This window comes from Oncorhynchus mykiss, chromosome 4 (genome assembly GCF_057628025.1).
Source record: "Oncorhynchus mykiss isolate SJ-2025 chromosome 4, ASM5762802v1, whole genome shotgun sequence".
Taxonomy (NCBI): Eukaryota; Metazoa; Chordata; class Actinopteri; order Salmoniformes; family Salmonidae; genus Oncorhynchus; species Oncorhynchus mykiss.
The window spans coordinates 88,602,549-88,620,233 of NC_143025.1; the positions used below are offsets into that span (position 1 = coordinate 88,602,549).

A 17,685-nucleotide genomic window follows, 5' to 3' on the forward strand; every position below is an offset into this window, starting at 1 on the left:
TCCCTCCATCGGGTCCTACTGGCCTGGTACTCAGGGCTCTATTGTCCCTCCATCGGGTCCTACTGGCCTGGTACTCAGGGCTCTATTGTCCCTCCATCGGGTCCTACTGGCCTGGTACTCAGGGCTCTATTGTCCCTCCATCGGGTCCTACTGGCCTGGTACTCAGGGCTCTATTGTCCCTCCATCGGGTCCTACTGGCCTGGTACTCAGGGCTCTATTGTCCCTCCATCGGGTCCTACTGGCCTGGTACTCAGGGCTCTATTGTCCCTCCATCGGGTCCTACTGGCCTGGTACTCAGGGCTCTATTGTCCCTCCATCAGGTCCTTATGGCCTGGTACTCAGGGCTCTATTGTCCCTCCATCAGGTCCTTATGGCCTGGTACTCAGGGCTCTATTGTCCCTCCATCGGGTCCTACTGGCCTGGTACTCAGGGCTCTATTGTCCCTCCATCAGGTCCTAATGGCCTAGTACTCAGGGCTCTATTGTCCCCCCATCAGGTCCTAATGGCCTAGTACTCAGGGCTCTATTGTCCCTCCATCAGGTCCTTATGGCCTGGTACTCAGGGCTCTATTGTCCCTCCATCAGGTCCTAATGGCCTAGTACTCAGGGCTCTATTGTCCCTCCATCAGTTCCTAATGGTCTGGTACTCAGGGCTCTATTGTCCCTCCATCGGGTCCTACTGGCCTGGTACTCAGGGCTCTATTGTCCCTCCATCAGGTCCTTGTGGCCTGGTACTCAGGGCTCTATTGTCCCTCCATCAGGTCATTATGGCCTGGTACTCAGGGCTCTATTGTCCCCCCATGAGGTCCTAATGGTCTGGTACTCAGGGCTCTATTGTGCCTCCACCAGGTTCTAATGGCCTAGTACTCAGGGCTCTATTGTCCCTCCATTAGGTCCTAATGGCCTGGTACTCAGGGCTCTATTGTCCCTCCATCAGGTCACTAATGGCCTGGTACTCAGGGCTCTATTGTCCCTCCATCAGGTCCTAATGACCTGGTACTCAGGGCTCTATTGTCCCCCCATCAGGTCCTTATGGCCTGGTACTCAGGGCTCTATTGTCCCTCCATCGGGTCCTACTGGCCTGGTACTCAGGGCTCTATTGTCCCTCCATCAGGTCCTTATGGCCTGGTACTCAGGGCTCTATTGTCCCTCCATCAGGTCCTAATGGTCTGGTACTCAGGGCTCTATTGTCCCTTCATCAGGTCCTTATGGCCTGGTACTCAGGGCTCTATTGTCCCTCCATCGGGTCCTACTGGCCTGGTACTCAGGGCTCTATTGTCCCTCCATCAGTTCCTAATGGCCTGGTACTCAGGTCTCTACTGTCGCTGACATCAGGTACTAATGGCCTGGTACTCAGGGCTCTATTGTCCCTCCATCAGGTCCTAATGGCCTGGTACTCAGAGCTCTATTGTCCCTCCACCAGGTCCTAATGGCCTAGTACTCAGGGCTCTATTGTCCCTCCATCAGGTCACTAATGGCCTGGTACTCAGGGCTCTATTGTCCCTCCATCAGGTCCTAATGACCTGGTACTCAGGGCTCTATTGTCCCCCCATCAGGTCCTAATGGCCTGGTACTCAGGGCTCTATTGTCCCTCCATCAGGTCCTTATGGCCTGGTACTCAGGGCTCTATTGTCCCTCCATCAGGTCCTAATGGTCTGGTACTCAGGGCTCTATTTTCCCTCCATCAGGTCCTTATGGCCTGGTACTCAGGGCTCTATTGTCCCTCCATCAGGTCCTAATGGCCTGGTACTCAGGGCTCTATTGTCCCTCCATCAGGTCATTATGGCCTGGTACTCAGGGCTCTATTGTCCCCCCATGAGGTCCTAATGGTCTGGTACTCAGGGCTCTATTGTGCCTCCACCAGGTTCTAATGGCCTGGTACTCAGGTCTCTACTGTCGCTGACATCAGGTACTAATGGCCTGGTACTCAGGGCTCTATTGTCCCTCCATCAGGTCCTAATGGCCTAGCACTCAGGGCTCTATTGTCCCCCCATCAGGTCCTAATGGCATAGTACTCAGGGCTCTATTGTCCCTCCATCAGGTCCTTATGGCCTGGTACTCAGGGCTCTATTGTCCCTCCATCAGGTCCTAATGGCCTAGTACTCAGGGCTCTATTGTCCCTCCATCAGTTCCTAATGGTCTGGTACTCAGGGCTCTATTGTCCCTCCATCGGGTCCTACTGGCCTGGTACTCAGGGCTCTATTGTCCCTCCATCAGGTCCTTGTGGCCTGGTACTCAGGGCTCTATTGTCCGTCCATCAGGTCATTATGGCCTGGTACTCAGGGCTCTATTGTCCCCCCATGAGGTCCTAATGGTCTGGTACTCAGGGCTCTATTGTGCCTCCACCAGGTTCTAATGGCCTAGTACTCAGGGCTCTATTGTCCCTCCATTAGGTCCTAATGGCCTGGTACTCAGGGCTCTATTGTCCCTCCATCAGGTCACTAATGGCCTGGTACTCAGGGCTCTATTGTCCCTCCATCAGGTCCTAATGACCTGGTACTCAGGGCTCTATTGTCCCTCCATCAGGTCACTAATGGCCTGGTACTCAGGGCTCTATTGTCCCTCCATCAGGTCCTAATGACCTGGTACTCAGGGCTCTATTGTCCCCCCATCAGGTCCTAATGGCCTAGTACTCAGGGCTCTATTGTCCCTCCATCAGGTCCTTATGGCCTGGTACTCAGGGCTCTATTGTCCCTCCATCGGGTCCTACTGGCCTGGTACTCAGGGCTCTATTGTCCCTCCATCAGGTCCTTATGGCCTGGTACTCAGGGCTCTATTGTCCCTCCATCAGGTCCTAATGGTCTGGTACTCAGGGCTCTATTGTCCCTCCATCAGGTCCTAATGGCCTGGTACTCAGGGCTCTATTGTCCCTCCATCAGGTCATTATGGCCTGGTACTCAGGGCTCTATTGTCCCTCCATCAGGTCCTAATGGTCTGGTACTCAGGGCTCTATTGTCCCTCCATCAGGTCCTAATGGCCTGGTACTCAGGGCTCTATTGTCCCTCCATCAGGTCATTATGGCCTGGTACTCAGGGCTCTATTGTCCCCCCATGAGGTCCTAATGGTCTGGTACTCAGCGCTCTATTGTGCCTCCACCAGGTTCTAATGCCCTGGTACTCAGGTCTCTACTGTCGCTGACATCAGGTACTAATGGCCTGGTACTCAGGGCTCTATTGTCCCTCCATCAGGTCCTAATGGCCTGGTACTCAGAGCTCTATTGTCCCTCCACCAGGTCCTAATGGCCTAGTACTCAGGGCTCTATTGTCCCTCCATCAGGTCATTATGGCCTGGTACTCAGGGCTCTATTGTCCCCCCATGAGGTCCTAATGGTCTGGTACTCAGGGCTCTATTGTGCCTCCACCAGGTTCTAATGCCCTGGTACTCAGGTCTCTACTGTCGCTGACATCAGGTACTAATGGCCTGGTACTCAGGGCTCTATTGTCCCTCCATCAGGTCCTAATGGCCTGGTACTCAGAGCTCTATTGTCCCTCCACCAGGTCCTAATGGCCTAGTACTCAGGGCTCTATTGTCCCTCCATCAGGTCACTAATGGCCTGGTACTCAGGGCTCTATTGTCCCTCCATCAGGTCCTAATGACCTGGTACTCAGGGCTCTATTGTCCCCCCATCAGGTCCTAATGGCCTAGTACTCAGGGCTCTATTGTCCCTCCATCAGGTCCTTATGGCCTGGTACTCAGGGCTCTATTGTCCCTCCATCGGGTCCTACTGGCCTGGTACTCAGGGCTCTATTGTCCCTCCATCAGGTCCTTATGGCCTGGTACTCAGGGCTCTATTGTCCCTCCATCAGGTCCTAATGGTCTGGTACTCAGGGCTCTATTGTCCCTCCATCAGGTCCTAATGGCCTGGTACTCAGGGCTCTATTGTCCCTCCATCAGGTCATTATGGCCTGGTACTCAGGGCTCTATTGTCCCTCCATCAGGTCCTAATGGTCTGGTACTCAGGGCTCTATTGTCCCTCCATCAGGTCCTAATGGCCTGGTACTCAGGGCTCTATTGTCCCTCCATCAGGTCATTATGGCCTGGTACTCAGGGCTCTATTGTCCCCCCATGAGGTCCTAATGGTCTGGTACTCAGCGCTCTATTGTGCCTCCACCAGGTTCTAATGCCCTGGTACTCAGGTCTCTACTGTCGCTGACATCAGGTACTAATGGCCTGGTACTCAGGGCTCTATTGTCCCTCCATCAGGTCCTAATGGCCTGGTACTCAGAGCTCTATTGTCCCTCCACCAGGTCCTAATGGCCTAGTACTCAGGGCTCTATTGTCCCTCCATCAGGTCATTATGGCCTGGTACTCAGGGCTCTATTGTCCCCCCATGAGGTCCTAATGGTCTGGTACTCAGGGCTCTATTGTGCCTCCACCAGGTTCTAATGCCCTGGTACTCAGGTCTCTACTGTCGCTGACATCAGGTACTAATGGCCTGGTACTCAGGGCTCTATTGTCCCTCCATCAGGTCCTAATGGCCTGGTACTCAGAGCTCTATTGTCCCTCCACCAGGTCCTAATGGCCTAGTACTCAGGGCTCTATTGTCCCTCCATCAGGTCACTAATGGCCTGGTACTCAGGGCTCTATTGTCCCTCCATCAGGTCCTAATGACCTGGTACTCAGGGCTCTATTGTCCCCCCATCAGGTCCTAATGGCCTAGTACTCAGGGCTCTATTGTCCCCCCTTCAGGTCGTAATGACCTGGTACTCAGGGCTCTATTGTCCCCCCTTCAGGTCCTAATGGCCTAGTACTCAGGGCTCTATTGTCCCTCCATCAGGTCCTAATGGCCTGATACTCAGGGCTCTATTGTCCCTCCATCAGGTCCTAATGGCCTGGTACTCAGGGCTCTATTGTCCCTCCATCAGGTCCTAATGGCCTGGTACTCAGGGCTCTATTGTCCCTCCATCAGGTCCTAATGGCCTGGTACTCAGGGCTCTATTGTCCCTCCATCAGGTCCTAATGGCCTGGTACTGGTAGTCTATTGTTCCTCTAACCACTCTGACATCAATGCAAATGCGTTCTAAATCACATCAAACACTGATGATCAAAACAGTATCCTGCTTTTAAAAGTCACCTTTCTGTGAATAATCTATTTGAAGAAAGAAGTTCAACAGCAGGTTGAAACTGAGTGTAAAACAAGGTCTTTGTGGATGTCGTTTCAAAGCCTAACACGACGAAATGGACAGCACTTTCTAAAGTGATGATTAATTCAAAACAGCCATATACATAGGCCTATATATGAGCTCCCCCCCCCCCCCAGAAAAAAACGCATATTACACAAGGCATGTATTAAGGTCATCTCGTCAAATGAAGTGAGGCTCTCCAGTCTCCATACTCATCAGTTCCTCATTCAACATATGTTATTCTACTTCACTCATCCTGTTTTAAATGTCTTCCATGCTAGCTGTTTTACATTCCCCTGAGACCAACTTGAAATATTTCCACGGTCACATATTGTCAGATTGTCAATAAACAGCCGCGCTAGTGTGTCTCCTTTCTGTATCACCGAATTTTACGCGAGGAAAAAAAAAACGAATAGGCTGGACGCTACGCGTTAATCAGATCGTTCAGCGCAGACGTGATACGCTGCCAGACTGCATCGGAGCGTCACTCCATACATCTAGTAAAGGCAGATCAAAGTTGAATCACTGTCTTTGAAGATCACATAATGTTTCAATAGTATTCTATATAACACAACTTAATTTAATATCATAGTATAACGTTAACCCCCCCCCCCCCCAAAAAAAAAAACAGCACCTAATTTCTTATGAGATTTAGGATGGTTAGATGAAAACTCCATCAACAATAAATATCATGCGGTCAAACCTCAACAGCGCGCGAAAGTAGTCTACTAGGCAGAATGTGCTTTGATTGGAACAAAATACAGGAAGGCCACGTATATTTTTTTTGGTGTCGAAGAAGGTATTTAAATGGGGAATGGGGATCCATTTTTATGATGGGATATTATAATCAAATCAAATTTTATTGGCTTACATACACGTGTCTTACACACACACACACACATGCGCGCGCACACAAACACTTATACACACATGCGCGCGCACACAAACACTTATACACACAAACACTTACACACAATACACACACTCACTTTGCTTGTACTCATGTTAAAGCCAACGCTTGACATTTGTATTCAGTATTTTGAATTTAATATTTGCATCTAGTCGTCATGTATTCATTATCTTTAACTGGTTAAACGTTTATAGTTTGCATGTTTCAGTAATGATTAACATAGTCATACACCTCTGCTTGATTTAGCTTTTGGTGTATTTGGCATTTTTATACATATTCTGTATTTCCCCTGAAGAAAGCAATAATTAATCAGCACACTACCGGAAATAAATGGACACCCTACCGAAAGTGGCTGTGCCATTCTGATAACCATCTGCTAGGTGGTTGCTACTTAAAGTCCCCAGGACATTCACAGTATTAGTCACGTCTGCCTTCTCTTCTTGTGCGTCAGAGGCATGGAATAATCTACAATCCATGCTTCATCTAGATATGTTACTGCCACTGAATGAATGTAAAATATTCATGTGTTACAGAGGAGCCTTTTTTAAATCAGCTATGAAAACCAGGCCTGGTTTCCCCAATATTTCATAGTATTCTATTGTTTCCAGTACTTGTCTTATATTATCTCCAATGTATTGTCCATGTTAAAAAACCTGTCTGATTAGGATGAATAACATCTGACAATACTTTTTTTTGTTTCAGTAATAATGATATCAGACATTCTTGTTGCGTGTCTGATAGTATACCATTTATATAGGAGTGGTTAAAATGATTAAAACATGCTAATAATGGTCCTCTGAGTATATCAAAAAAAGTTTAGTATACTTCCACTGGTATGCCATCCAGCCCTGGAGTTTCCCCTGCCTTAAACGCTTTAATTGCATCAGGAAGTTCCTCCTCTGTAATTTGGCCTTCACATGAGTCTTTCTGTACGTCTGTTAATTTTACATTATTATTAGGAACAAAATCCATACAATTAGTTTCATTTAGTGGAGATGGAGGAGACTGAAACGAAAACATATTCTTAAAGTACTTTACTTCCTCTTTCAAAATATATTTGGGTGAATCATGCGTGACTCCATCATTTGTAACAAGTTTTAATACATTTGTTTTGGTAGCATTTCTATATTGAAGATTGAAAAAGAATTTGGCGCATGTTTCCTCATATTCCATCCAGTTCTTTATTTTTATAGTATGTTATACTGGATCTTTCCTGAATAAGTTCCTCCATTTATTTTTGTTTTTCCTCTAACTTATTCTGTGCCTCTATGGTACAGATTTTATTGCTATCTAACAGTCCTTCAATTTCCTTTGTTAATATGGACTCTTTTGATCTAAATTGCTTTTGTTTTATAGATGAGTACTGAATTGCATGGCCTCTAAAGGCACATTTAAAAGTGTCCCATACAATAAGGGGATCTGCTGTACCTATGCTATGTCTGAAAAAGTCAGTTATAAATTATTCTGTCCTAGTTCTAAACAATTTATAATCTAGTAGGCTTTGATTAAATTTCCAATATCCTCGCCCACGTGGAAATGCTGTAAGAGTAATATACAGTGGGGAGAACAAGTATTTGATGCACTGCCGATTTTGCAGGTTTTCCAACTTACAAAGCACGTAGAGGTCTGTAATTTTTTATCATAGGTACACTTCAACTGTGAGAGACGGAATCGAAAACAAAAATCCCGAAAATCACATTGTATGATTTATAAGTAATTAATTTCCATTTTATTGATAATCAAATATAATCAGATGCTCTGATGTGGGAAACATGTTTTATCACTGAATACAGGGCGATTAATACGCCTAAGGTGTGTGTGTGTGCGTGTGTGCGTGTGTGCGTGCGTGTGTGTGTGTGCGTGCGACTGTAATTTGAATGTCAACGGTCTGTGTTTCTCCTCTTGCTCAAACCCCGCTGTCGACACATCACACTCTCTATAAAGTTGATAGACCTGAGCGTTGTATTTAATGCTCTGGAACTAAACGGGTTGTAGCTACGAAATAGGCCTTCAGATGTGATGTCATCGGTTGTGACCAATCGTGTAATTTATTATTAATAGTTCATTTCCAGAATATCCTGTATAAATAAAGGTTCAATGAAAATAATGTGTAAAGTGGTGTGTGGGTAAAGAGGAGGGGGGGGGGGAAACTCTGGGTTCTTTTGAAGATAGCCCCCCCCCCCCGCGATGAGGGAGAGTCCCTAGGCCACGGGGCCGACAGGTGACCTTTAACCTCGCGTCTGTGTCTTCCTATGTCCATGACGTCAACTCTACCAGCTCTCTAACCTACATCTTTACACTGACTTGAACTCTGACCTCTGACCTCTCATACAGTGTTAACCGTATACACCTTCACTCTCACCTGCTCTTCATCCTTCTCATCTTAACCGTAACCTTCCTCTTTTCAAAAACATACCTTACCTCAATCTCTCCTCTCTCCCTGCAGATTGAGGAGATAGTGACCAGTATCCAGGATGAGACTGAGGGCGTTCCCATCAGAACTGTCAAGAGCTTCCTGACCAAGATACCCAGCGTCGTCACAGGTGAAAAGTGTAGAGTTGCAAACAGACGCGTCTTTGTGTGTATCTGGCCTACACACACACACACACACACACATACACACACACACACACACACACACACACACACACACACACACACACACACACACACACACATCACCACAGAGCCACAGAGGACCAGAGTAGCATATCAATGAACACTATTTCTAATGCGCAACGGCTGGCGCTCACGCGGATATGTAGAGAGAGAGAGACACATACACGGATATCAAGAGAGAGAGAGACACACACACGGATATCGAGAGAGACACACACACGGATATCAAGAGAGAGAGAGAGACACTCACGTGGATATCGAGAGAGAGAGACACACACACGGATATCGAGAGAGAGAGAGAGAGAGAGACACACACGGATATCGAGAGAGAGAGAGAGAGACACACACGGATATCAAGAGAGAGAGAGAGAGAGAGAGACACACGTGGATATCGAGAGAGAGAGACACACACACGGATATCGAGAGAGAGAGAGAGAGAGAGACACACACGGATATCGAGAGAGAGAGAGAGAGACACACACGGATATCAAGAGAGAGAGAGAGAGAGAGAGACACACGTGGATATCGAGAGAGAGAGACACACACACGGATATCGAGAGAGAGAGAGAGAGACACACACACACGGATATCAAGAGAGAGAGAGGGACACACACGGATATCAAGAGAGAGAGGGACACACACGGATATCAAGAGAGAGAGAGAGAGAGAGACACACACACGGATATCGAGAGAGAGAGAGAGAGAGAGACACACACACGGATATCGAGAGAGAGAGAGACACACACGGATATCAAGAGAGCGACAGATGCATGTAGGCAACATTTCTCTAGTCAAGGAGAGGATAGTCTCTTTCTCTCCCTCTCCTTCTGTTTCTCTCTCTCTCTGTTTCTCTCTCTCCCTCTCTCTCTATCCCACTTTGTTTATCGCTCAATGTTTCTCTCTGTTTCTCTCTCCCTCTCGCTCTCTCCCTCTCTCTCCGTGTTTCTCTCTGTGTTTCTCTCTCTCTCTCTCTATCCCTATTCCTCTTGCCTTTTCCAATGCAGAAGTTAAAGCTTTTATTTTTACACAGGGGAGGTTTATATTGAGTAAATAGTAACTGCACTAGTTTCATTCTGTGGTTTAACTCTGCCGAAGTAACTCTGCCAATGTAAAGTAAAACCTACTCCTGGCGCAGCGGTCTAAGGGACAGCCCTGGTTCGATCCCAGGCTGTGTCACAACCGGCCGTGACCGGGAGACCCGTGAGGTGGCGCGGAATTTGCCCAGTGTCATCTTGGTTAGGGGAGGGTTTGGCTGGCCGGGATGTCCTTGTCTCATCACGCTCTAGCGACTCCTTGTGGCGGGCCGGGTGCCTGCAAGCTGACCTCTGTCGTCAGTTGGACGGTGTTTCCTTCAACACATTGGTGCATAGGCACATTGGCTGGCTTCTGGGTTAAGCAAACAGTGTGTCAAGAAGCAGTGAAGCTTGGCAGGGTCGTGTTTTGGTGGATGCATGGCTCTCGACTTTCACATCTCCCGAGTCTGTTGGGGAGTTGCAGCGACGAGACAAGACTGTAACTACCAATTGGGGAGGAACAAGGGGTAATAAGTACAATAATAATAATACAAATACAAAAATTATAATACACGTGTGTGTGTGTGTGTGTGTGTGTCTCATCTATAACAGTCCTGTCTTGTGTCTACCAGGTGCGGACATAGTACAGTGGCTGATGAAGAACCTAGCCATTGAGGATCCTGGTGGGTACATGTCATGAAGACTATTTAAAAAAAAAAATGTATTCAATGGCAATTAAAGCTTACTAAACATGTAATAACACGCTTTATAAACTCTTAATAGAGCACGTATTACATGTTTGTAATGGTCTCTTCCTTGTCGCGTACTCTACGTGGATATAATTCAGCATAATGAGTTTTCTATTGAAAAGCTGAAACATCTTGACAAGCATTCAGTAAAGTATGATTCCGTTATAAACTGACTGTTGACGTCTAGTGGAAGCCATAGGAACTGCAATTTGGGTCCTAATAAATCGGGTTTCCCGTAGAAAAGCATTGGAAAATCCAATGACCTCAATTGGATGGATTGTCCTCGGGGTTTCACCTGCCAAATCAGTTCTGTTATAACCACAGACATTATTTTAACAGTTTTAGAAACTTTAGAGTGTTTTCTATCTATATGCAAATCCTAGCTTCTGGGCCTGAGTAGCAGGCAGTTTACTTTGGGCTTTTCATCCGGACATCAAAATACTGCCCCCCCCCCCTATCCCAAAGAAGTTTTAATAAGCATTCAGTAAAGTATTAATCCGTTATAAACCAGTAATAAGGCCCGAGGAGATGTGGTGTACGGCCATTATATCACGGCTAAGGGCTGTTCTTGAGCACGACGGAACGCGGAGTGCCTGGATACAACCCTTAGCCGCGGTATATTGGCCATATATCACAAACCCCCGAGGTGCCTTAATGGTATTATAAACTGGTTTACCAATGTAATTAGAACAGGACAAATAACTGTTTTGTCATACCCGTGGTATACGGTCTGATATGCCACGGCTGTCAGGCAATCAGCATTCAGGGCTTTAATCACCCAGTTTATAATTTTAGGTAAGTCACTGACTGTGTTCCATCCTTTTCCTGTAGCTGAGGCGATGCACATCGGGAGTCTGATTGCTGCTCAGGGATATTTCTTCCCCATCTCTGATCACGTCCTGTCACTCAAAGATGATGGATCCTTCTATCGCTTCCAGGTGAGCAGTAAGACCATATAAGGCTATAAGGCAGCTTCTAGATGAGAAGTAAGACCATATATGGCTAAAATGAAGCTTCCAGGTGAGCAGTAAGACCATATAAGGCTACAAGGAAGCTTCCAGATGAGCAGTAAGACCATATTGCCAGTGAGGGAAATTGCACCAATGTGACCAGTTGTTCTCTACTTCCTGGTCTCTATCTCAGTCTAGAGAGGGAGATATGACTTCTCCAATGTGCTTCCCTGCATTAATCTGACTGATTGAGAGGGACAAATATTTAATTTAACCTTTATTTAACGAGGCAAGTCAGTTAAGAACAAATTCTTATTTTCAATGACGGCCTAGGAACAGTGGGTTAACTGCCTGTTCAGGGGCAGAACTTCAGATTTGTACCTTGTCAGCTCGGGGAACATGAAACCTTTCGGTTACTAGTCCAACGCTCTAACCACTAGGCTACCCTGCTATATATTGTAAAGTACCAGTTACTTTCCAATTCAGTCATGGAACCAAATCAAAAACCAACCTGATCCGTGATCCGTACGACACAACACCACACCCGCTAAGATACTTCCTCTGTTTTTACAAAGGGGGTCTGTGACCCCCATTAATAATGAATGGTGGAATATCCTGTGAAATATTTATCACAACTGAACCCACAGAGAGAACAGTTCAGGGGGTCTCCATTCACACAGAGCCTCTCAGAGTAGCAGTGTTGATCTAGGATCAGGTTCCCTTTATAATCCCACATAATGTTATTCATTATGATCTTTAAGGCGAAACTGATCCCAGATCAACATTCCTACTCTGCTATGCTTGTACCAGGAGGCTCAGAGACCTTCACAGAGGGAAAGCAAAACATTCTATTCCATGTACAGTGTAGTGCACTACTTTTGGACCAGAGCCCTGTGCGCCTTATTGGCCCCGGTCAAAAGTAGTGCACTACATAGGGAATAGGGTGTCACTTGGGATGCAAGTCGATGACATTTCACCTCCTACCTACGTGGAGGGAACGCATCCCCTTCACAGCAGTCAGCCGGCCAGTCAGAAAGCTGAATTAAATAAGTGAATGATTGGAGAGAACGATGCAGGCGTTGACCTTGATTCCTCCTCTTAAAGAAGGGACGTGAAGACAAGTCTGTGAATAATAACACATCTGTGAGTGCTTATACTTGTCCTATTTTACACATGTGAATTGGAAATGTGTAGAATATTTTTGTGTGCATATTCTAACGCTCGCTGAGATACCCTTAGAGAGTGGGGTCATGGTAACCCTGGAGCAATTGGAGTAAAGTGCCTTGCTCAATGGCACATCGGCATATTTTTCACCTTGGGGAATCGAACTAGCAACCTTACGGTTACTGCTCCCATGCTATAACCACTAGGCTACCTGTCACCCTAGTGAAAGTTAAGGGGGAGGAGGTGGAGTGTGTTTTGAATTTATAATGATAAACCACAGTACAAGTTATTAGCATTTAATTTGTTTAGCAGAACGACAAAGAGAGAGAAAAAAAACACCATTTGCCTCATGCAGTGAGACTCATCTCCTTCGCATAGAGTTGATCAGGCTGTTGATTGAGGGCTGTGGAATGTTGTCCCACTCCTCTTCAATGGCTGTGCGAAGTTGCTGGATACTGGCGGGAACTGGAACATGCTGTCGTGCACGTTGATCCAGAGCATCCCAAACATGCTCAATGGGTAACATGTCTGGTGAGTATGCAGGCCATGGAAGAACTGGGACATTATCAGCTTCCAGGAATTGTGTACAGATCCTTGCGTCATGGGGCTGTGAACTATCATGCTGAAACATGAGGTGATGGTGGCGGATGAATGGCACAACAATGGGCCTCAGGATCTCAGAAATTTGTGCATTCAAATTGCCATCAATAAAATGCAATTGTGTTCTTTGTCCGTACCCTAACCCCACCGCCACAATGGGGCACTATGTCCACAACGTTGACATCAGCAAACCACCCGCCATATATGTGCTCTGCGGAGGCCGGCACTGCCAAATTCTCTAACTTGACTTTGGAGGCGGCTTATGGTAGAGAGATTAACATTAAATTCTCTGGAAATAGCTCTGGTGGATATTCCTTTAGTCAGCATGTCAATTGCACACTCCCTCGAAACTTGGGACATCTGTGCCATTATGTTGTGTGACAAAACTGCACATTTTAGAGTGGCCTTTTATTGTCCCCCAGCACAAGGTGCACCTGTGTAATGATCTTGCTGTTTAATCATCTTCTTGATATGCCACACCGGTCAGGTGGATGGATTATCTTGGCAAAGGAGAAATGCTCACTAACAGGGATGTAAACAAATTTGTAGGCAACATTTGGGATAAATACATTTTTTGTGCATTATGGGAAATTTCAGGTCATGGGACCAACACTTTACATGTTACATTTCTATATTTGTTCAGTGTATATATCTTTACAAAATGACAAATGTTTATACTGTAAATTATTGCCTCTTTAATATTGTCCCCATGCCTTTCACCTCTCAATGATACCTTCATTCTCTCCATTCCTCTCTTCTCCTCCCCTCTTCTATCCAAACATCTCTCTATTCCTCTCCTCTCTTTTTCTCCTCCCCTCTTCTGTCCAAACATCTCTCTATTCCTCTCCTTCTCTCCTGCCCTCTTCTATCCAAACATCTCTCTATTCCTCTCCTTCTCTCCTGCCCTCTTCTATCCAAACATCTCTCTATTCCTCTCCTTCTCTCCTTCCCTCTTCTATCCAAACATCTCTCTATACCTCTCCTTCTCTCCTGCCCTCTTCTATCCAAACATCTCTCTATTCCTCTCCTTCTCTCCTGCCCTCTTCTATCCAAACATCTCTCTATTCCTCTCCTTCTCTCCTGCCCTCTTCTATCCAAACATCTCTCTATACCTCTCCTTCTCTCCTGCCCTCTTCTATCCAAACATCTCTCTATTCCTCTCCTTCTCTCCTGCCCTCTTCTATCCAAACATCTCTCTATTCCTCTCCTTCTCTCCTCCCCTCTTCTGTCCAAACATCTCTCTATACCTCTCCTTCTCTCCTCCCCTCTTCTATCCAAACATCTCTCTATTCCTCTCCTTCTCTCCTGCCCTCTTCTATCCAAACATCTCTCTATTCCTCTCCTCTCTTTTTCTCCTCCCCTCTTCTGTCCAAACATCTCTCTATTCCTCTCCTTCTCTCCTGCCCTCTTCTATCCAAACATCTCTCTATTCCTCTCCTTCTCTCCTATCCTCTTCTATCCAAACATCTCTCTATTCCTCTCCTCTCCTTCTCTCCTCCCCTCTTCTATCCAAACATCTCTCTATTCCTCTCCTCTCCTTCTCTCCTCCCCTCTTCTATCCAAACATCTCTCTATTCCTCTCCTTCTCTCCTATCCTCTTCTATCCAAACATCTCTCTATTCCTCTCCTCTCCTTCTCTCCTCCCCTCTTCTATCCAAACATCTCTCTATTCCTCTCCTCTCCTTCTCTCCTATCCTCTTCTATCCAAACATCTCTCTATTCCTCTCCTTCTCTCCTCCCCTCTTCTGTCCAAACATCTCTCTATTCCTCTCCTTCTCTCCTGCCCTCTTCTATCCAAACATCTCTCTATTCCTCTCCTTCTCTCCTGCCCTCTTCTATCCAAAAATCTCTCTATTCCTCTCCTCTCCTTCTCTCCTGCCCTCTTCTGTCCAAACATCTCTCTATTCCTCTCCTCTCTTTTTCTCCTCCCCTCTTCTGTCCAAACATCTCTCTATTCCTCTCCTTCTCTCCTGCCCTCTTCTGTCCAAACATCTCTCTATACCTCTCCTTCTCTCCTGCCCTCTTCTATCCAAACATCTCTCTATTCCTCTCCTTCTCTCCTGCCCTCTTCTGTCCAAACATCTCTCTATTCTTCTCCTTCTTTCCTCCCCTCTTCTGTCCAAACATCTCTCTATTCCTCTCCTTCTCTCCTCCCCTCTTCTATCCAAACATCTCTCTATTCTTCTCCTCTCTGTTTCTCCTCCCCTCTTCTGTCCAAACATCTCTCTATTCCTCTCCTTCTCTCCTATCCTCTTCTGTCCAAACATCTCTCCATTCCTCTCCTCTCCTCCCCTCTTCTATCCAAACATCTCTCTATTCCTCTCCTTCTCTCCTCCCCTCTTCTATCCAAACATCTCTCTATTCTTCTCCTCTCTGTTTCTCCTCCCCTCTTCTGTCCAAACATCTCTCTATTCCTCTCCTCTCTGTTTCTCCTCCCCTCTTCTGTCCAAACATCTCTCTATTCCTCTCCTTCTCTCCTGCCCTCTTCTATCCAAACATCTCTCTATTCCTCTCCTTCTCTCCTGCCCTCTTCTATCCAAACATCTCTCTATTCCTCTCCTTCTCTCCTCCCCTCTTCTGTCCAAACATCTCTCTATTCCTCTCCTTCTCTCCTATCCTCTTCTATCCAAACATCTCTCTATTCCTCTCCTTCTCTCCTCCCCTCTTCTATCCAAACATCTCTCTATTCCTCTCCTTCTCTCCTCCCCTCTTCTATCCAAACATCTCTCTATTCTTCTCCTTCTCTCCTCCCCTCTTCTATCCAAACATCTCTCTATTCCTCTCCTTCTCTCCTCCCCTCTTCTATCCAAACATCTCTCTATTCCTCTCCTTCTCTCCTATCCTCTTCTGTCCAAACATCTCTCTATTCCTCTCCTTCTCTCCTCCCCTCTTCTATCCAAACATCTCTCTATTCCTCTCCTTCTCTCCTATCCTCTTCTGTCCAAACATCTCTCCATTCCTCTCCTCTCCTCCCCTCTTCTATCCAAACATCTCTCTATTCCTCTCCTTCTCTCCTCCCCTCTTCTATCCAAACATCTCTCTATTCCTCTCCTTCTCTCCTCCCCTCTTCTATCCAAACATCTCTCTATTCTTCTCCTCTCTGTTTCTCCTCCCCTCTTCTGTCCAAACATCTCTCTATTCCTCTCCTTCTCTCCTCCCCTCTTCTGTCCAAACATCTCTCTATTCCTCTCCTTCTCTCCTATCCTCTTCTGTCCAAACATCTCTCTATTCCTCTCCTTCTCTCCTGCCCTCTTCTATCCAAAAATCTCTCTATTCCTCTCCTTCTCTCCTATCCTCTTCTGTCCAAACATCTCTCTATTCCTCTCCTTCTCTCCTGCCCTCTTCTGTCCAAACATCTCTCTATTCCTCTCCTTCTCTCCTCCCCTCTTCTATCCAAACATCTCTCTATTCTTCTCCTCTCTGTTTCTCCTCCCCTCTTCTGTCCAAACATCTCTCTATTCCTCTCCTCTCTGTTTCTCCTCCCCTCTTCTGTCCAAACATCTCTCTATTCCTCTCCTCTCTGTTTCTCCTCCCCTCTTCTATCCAAAAATCTCTCTATTCCTCTCCTTCTCTCCTGCCCTCTTCTATCCAAACATCTCTCTATTCCTCTCCTTCTCTCCTATCCTCTTCCATCCACTTCTCCCACACTTGACCCTCAGGCTCCATATTTCTGGCCTTCTAACTGCTGGGAACCAGAGAACACAGATTATGGTAAGTCCATAGAAATGGTAGAACAGAAATTCTACCATTTCAAAGCTCTGTGATAGGTGGAGAGTCCTTCACTGAAGGGGCTAGAAATCATAACACCATCTCAGGACAGTGTCACCCATCACTCCCGAAGAACATTATAGATAGCTCACAGCTCTCAGAGCAGTCACAATCAGGAGACTACTCAGCTCCATTGGACACCTCCCTGGGTGAGCAGGGAGGAACTCAATATAATCAGGGACTAGGACCGGGAGAGGGTGAAGAGGAGGGGAGATGGAGGAGGGTTGGAGGGATGGAATATGAGTGGGATGGATGGATGGATGGATGGATGCGGGGAGAGGGAGAGTGGGATGGATGGATGGATGGATATAGGGAGAGGGAGAGTGGGATGGATGGATGGATGGATGCGGGGAGAGGGAGAGTGGGATGGATGGATGGATGGATGGATATAGGGAGAGGGAGAGTGGAATGGATGGATGGATGGATGTTGGGAGAGGGAGAGTGGGATGGATGGATGGATATGGGGAGAGGGAGAGTGGGATGGATGGATGGATGGATGGATGGATATGGGGAGAGGGAGAGTGGGATGGATGGATGGATGGATATGGGGAGAGGGAAAGTGGGATGGATGGATGGATGGATATGGGGAGAGGGAGAGTGGGATGGATGGATGGATATGGGGAGAGGGAGAGTGGGATGGATGGATGGATGGATGGATGGATATGGGGAGAGGGAGAGTGGGATGGATGGATGGATGGATATGGGGAGAGGGAAAGTGGGATGATGGATGGATGGATATGGGGAGAGGGAGAGTGGGATGGATGGATAGATGGATATAGGGAGAGGGAGA

At 46.8% G+C, this 17,685-nt stretch overlaps 1 protein-coding gene across 1 annotated transcript in view; it reads left to right on the forward strand.

The window, feature by feature from the left end:
• The window catches only part of rgs6 (regulator of G protein signaling 6), a 147,872-nt gene that overhangs the window by 103,711 nt on the left and 26,476 nt on the right, over positions 1–17,685 (forward strand). Inside the window, exons 3-6 of the mRNA XM_090233233.1 lie at positions 8,479–8,575; positions 10,297–10,347; positions 11,245–11,351; positions 16,787–16,838. Of these exons, the coding sequence (XP_090089359.1) occupies positions 8,479–8,575; positions 10,297–10,347; positions 11,245–11,351; positions 16,787–16,838 (307 nt within the window). The remainder of the gene's footprint in view (positions 1–8,478; positions 8,576–10,296; positions 10,348–11,244; positions 11,352–16,786; positions 16,839–17,685) is intronic.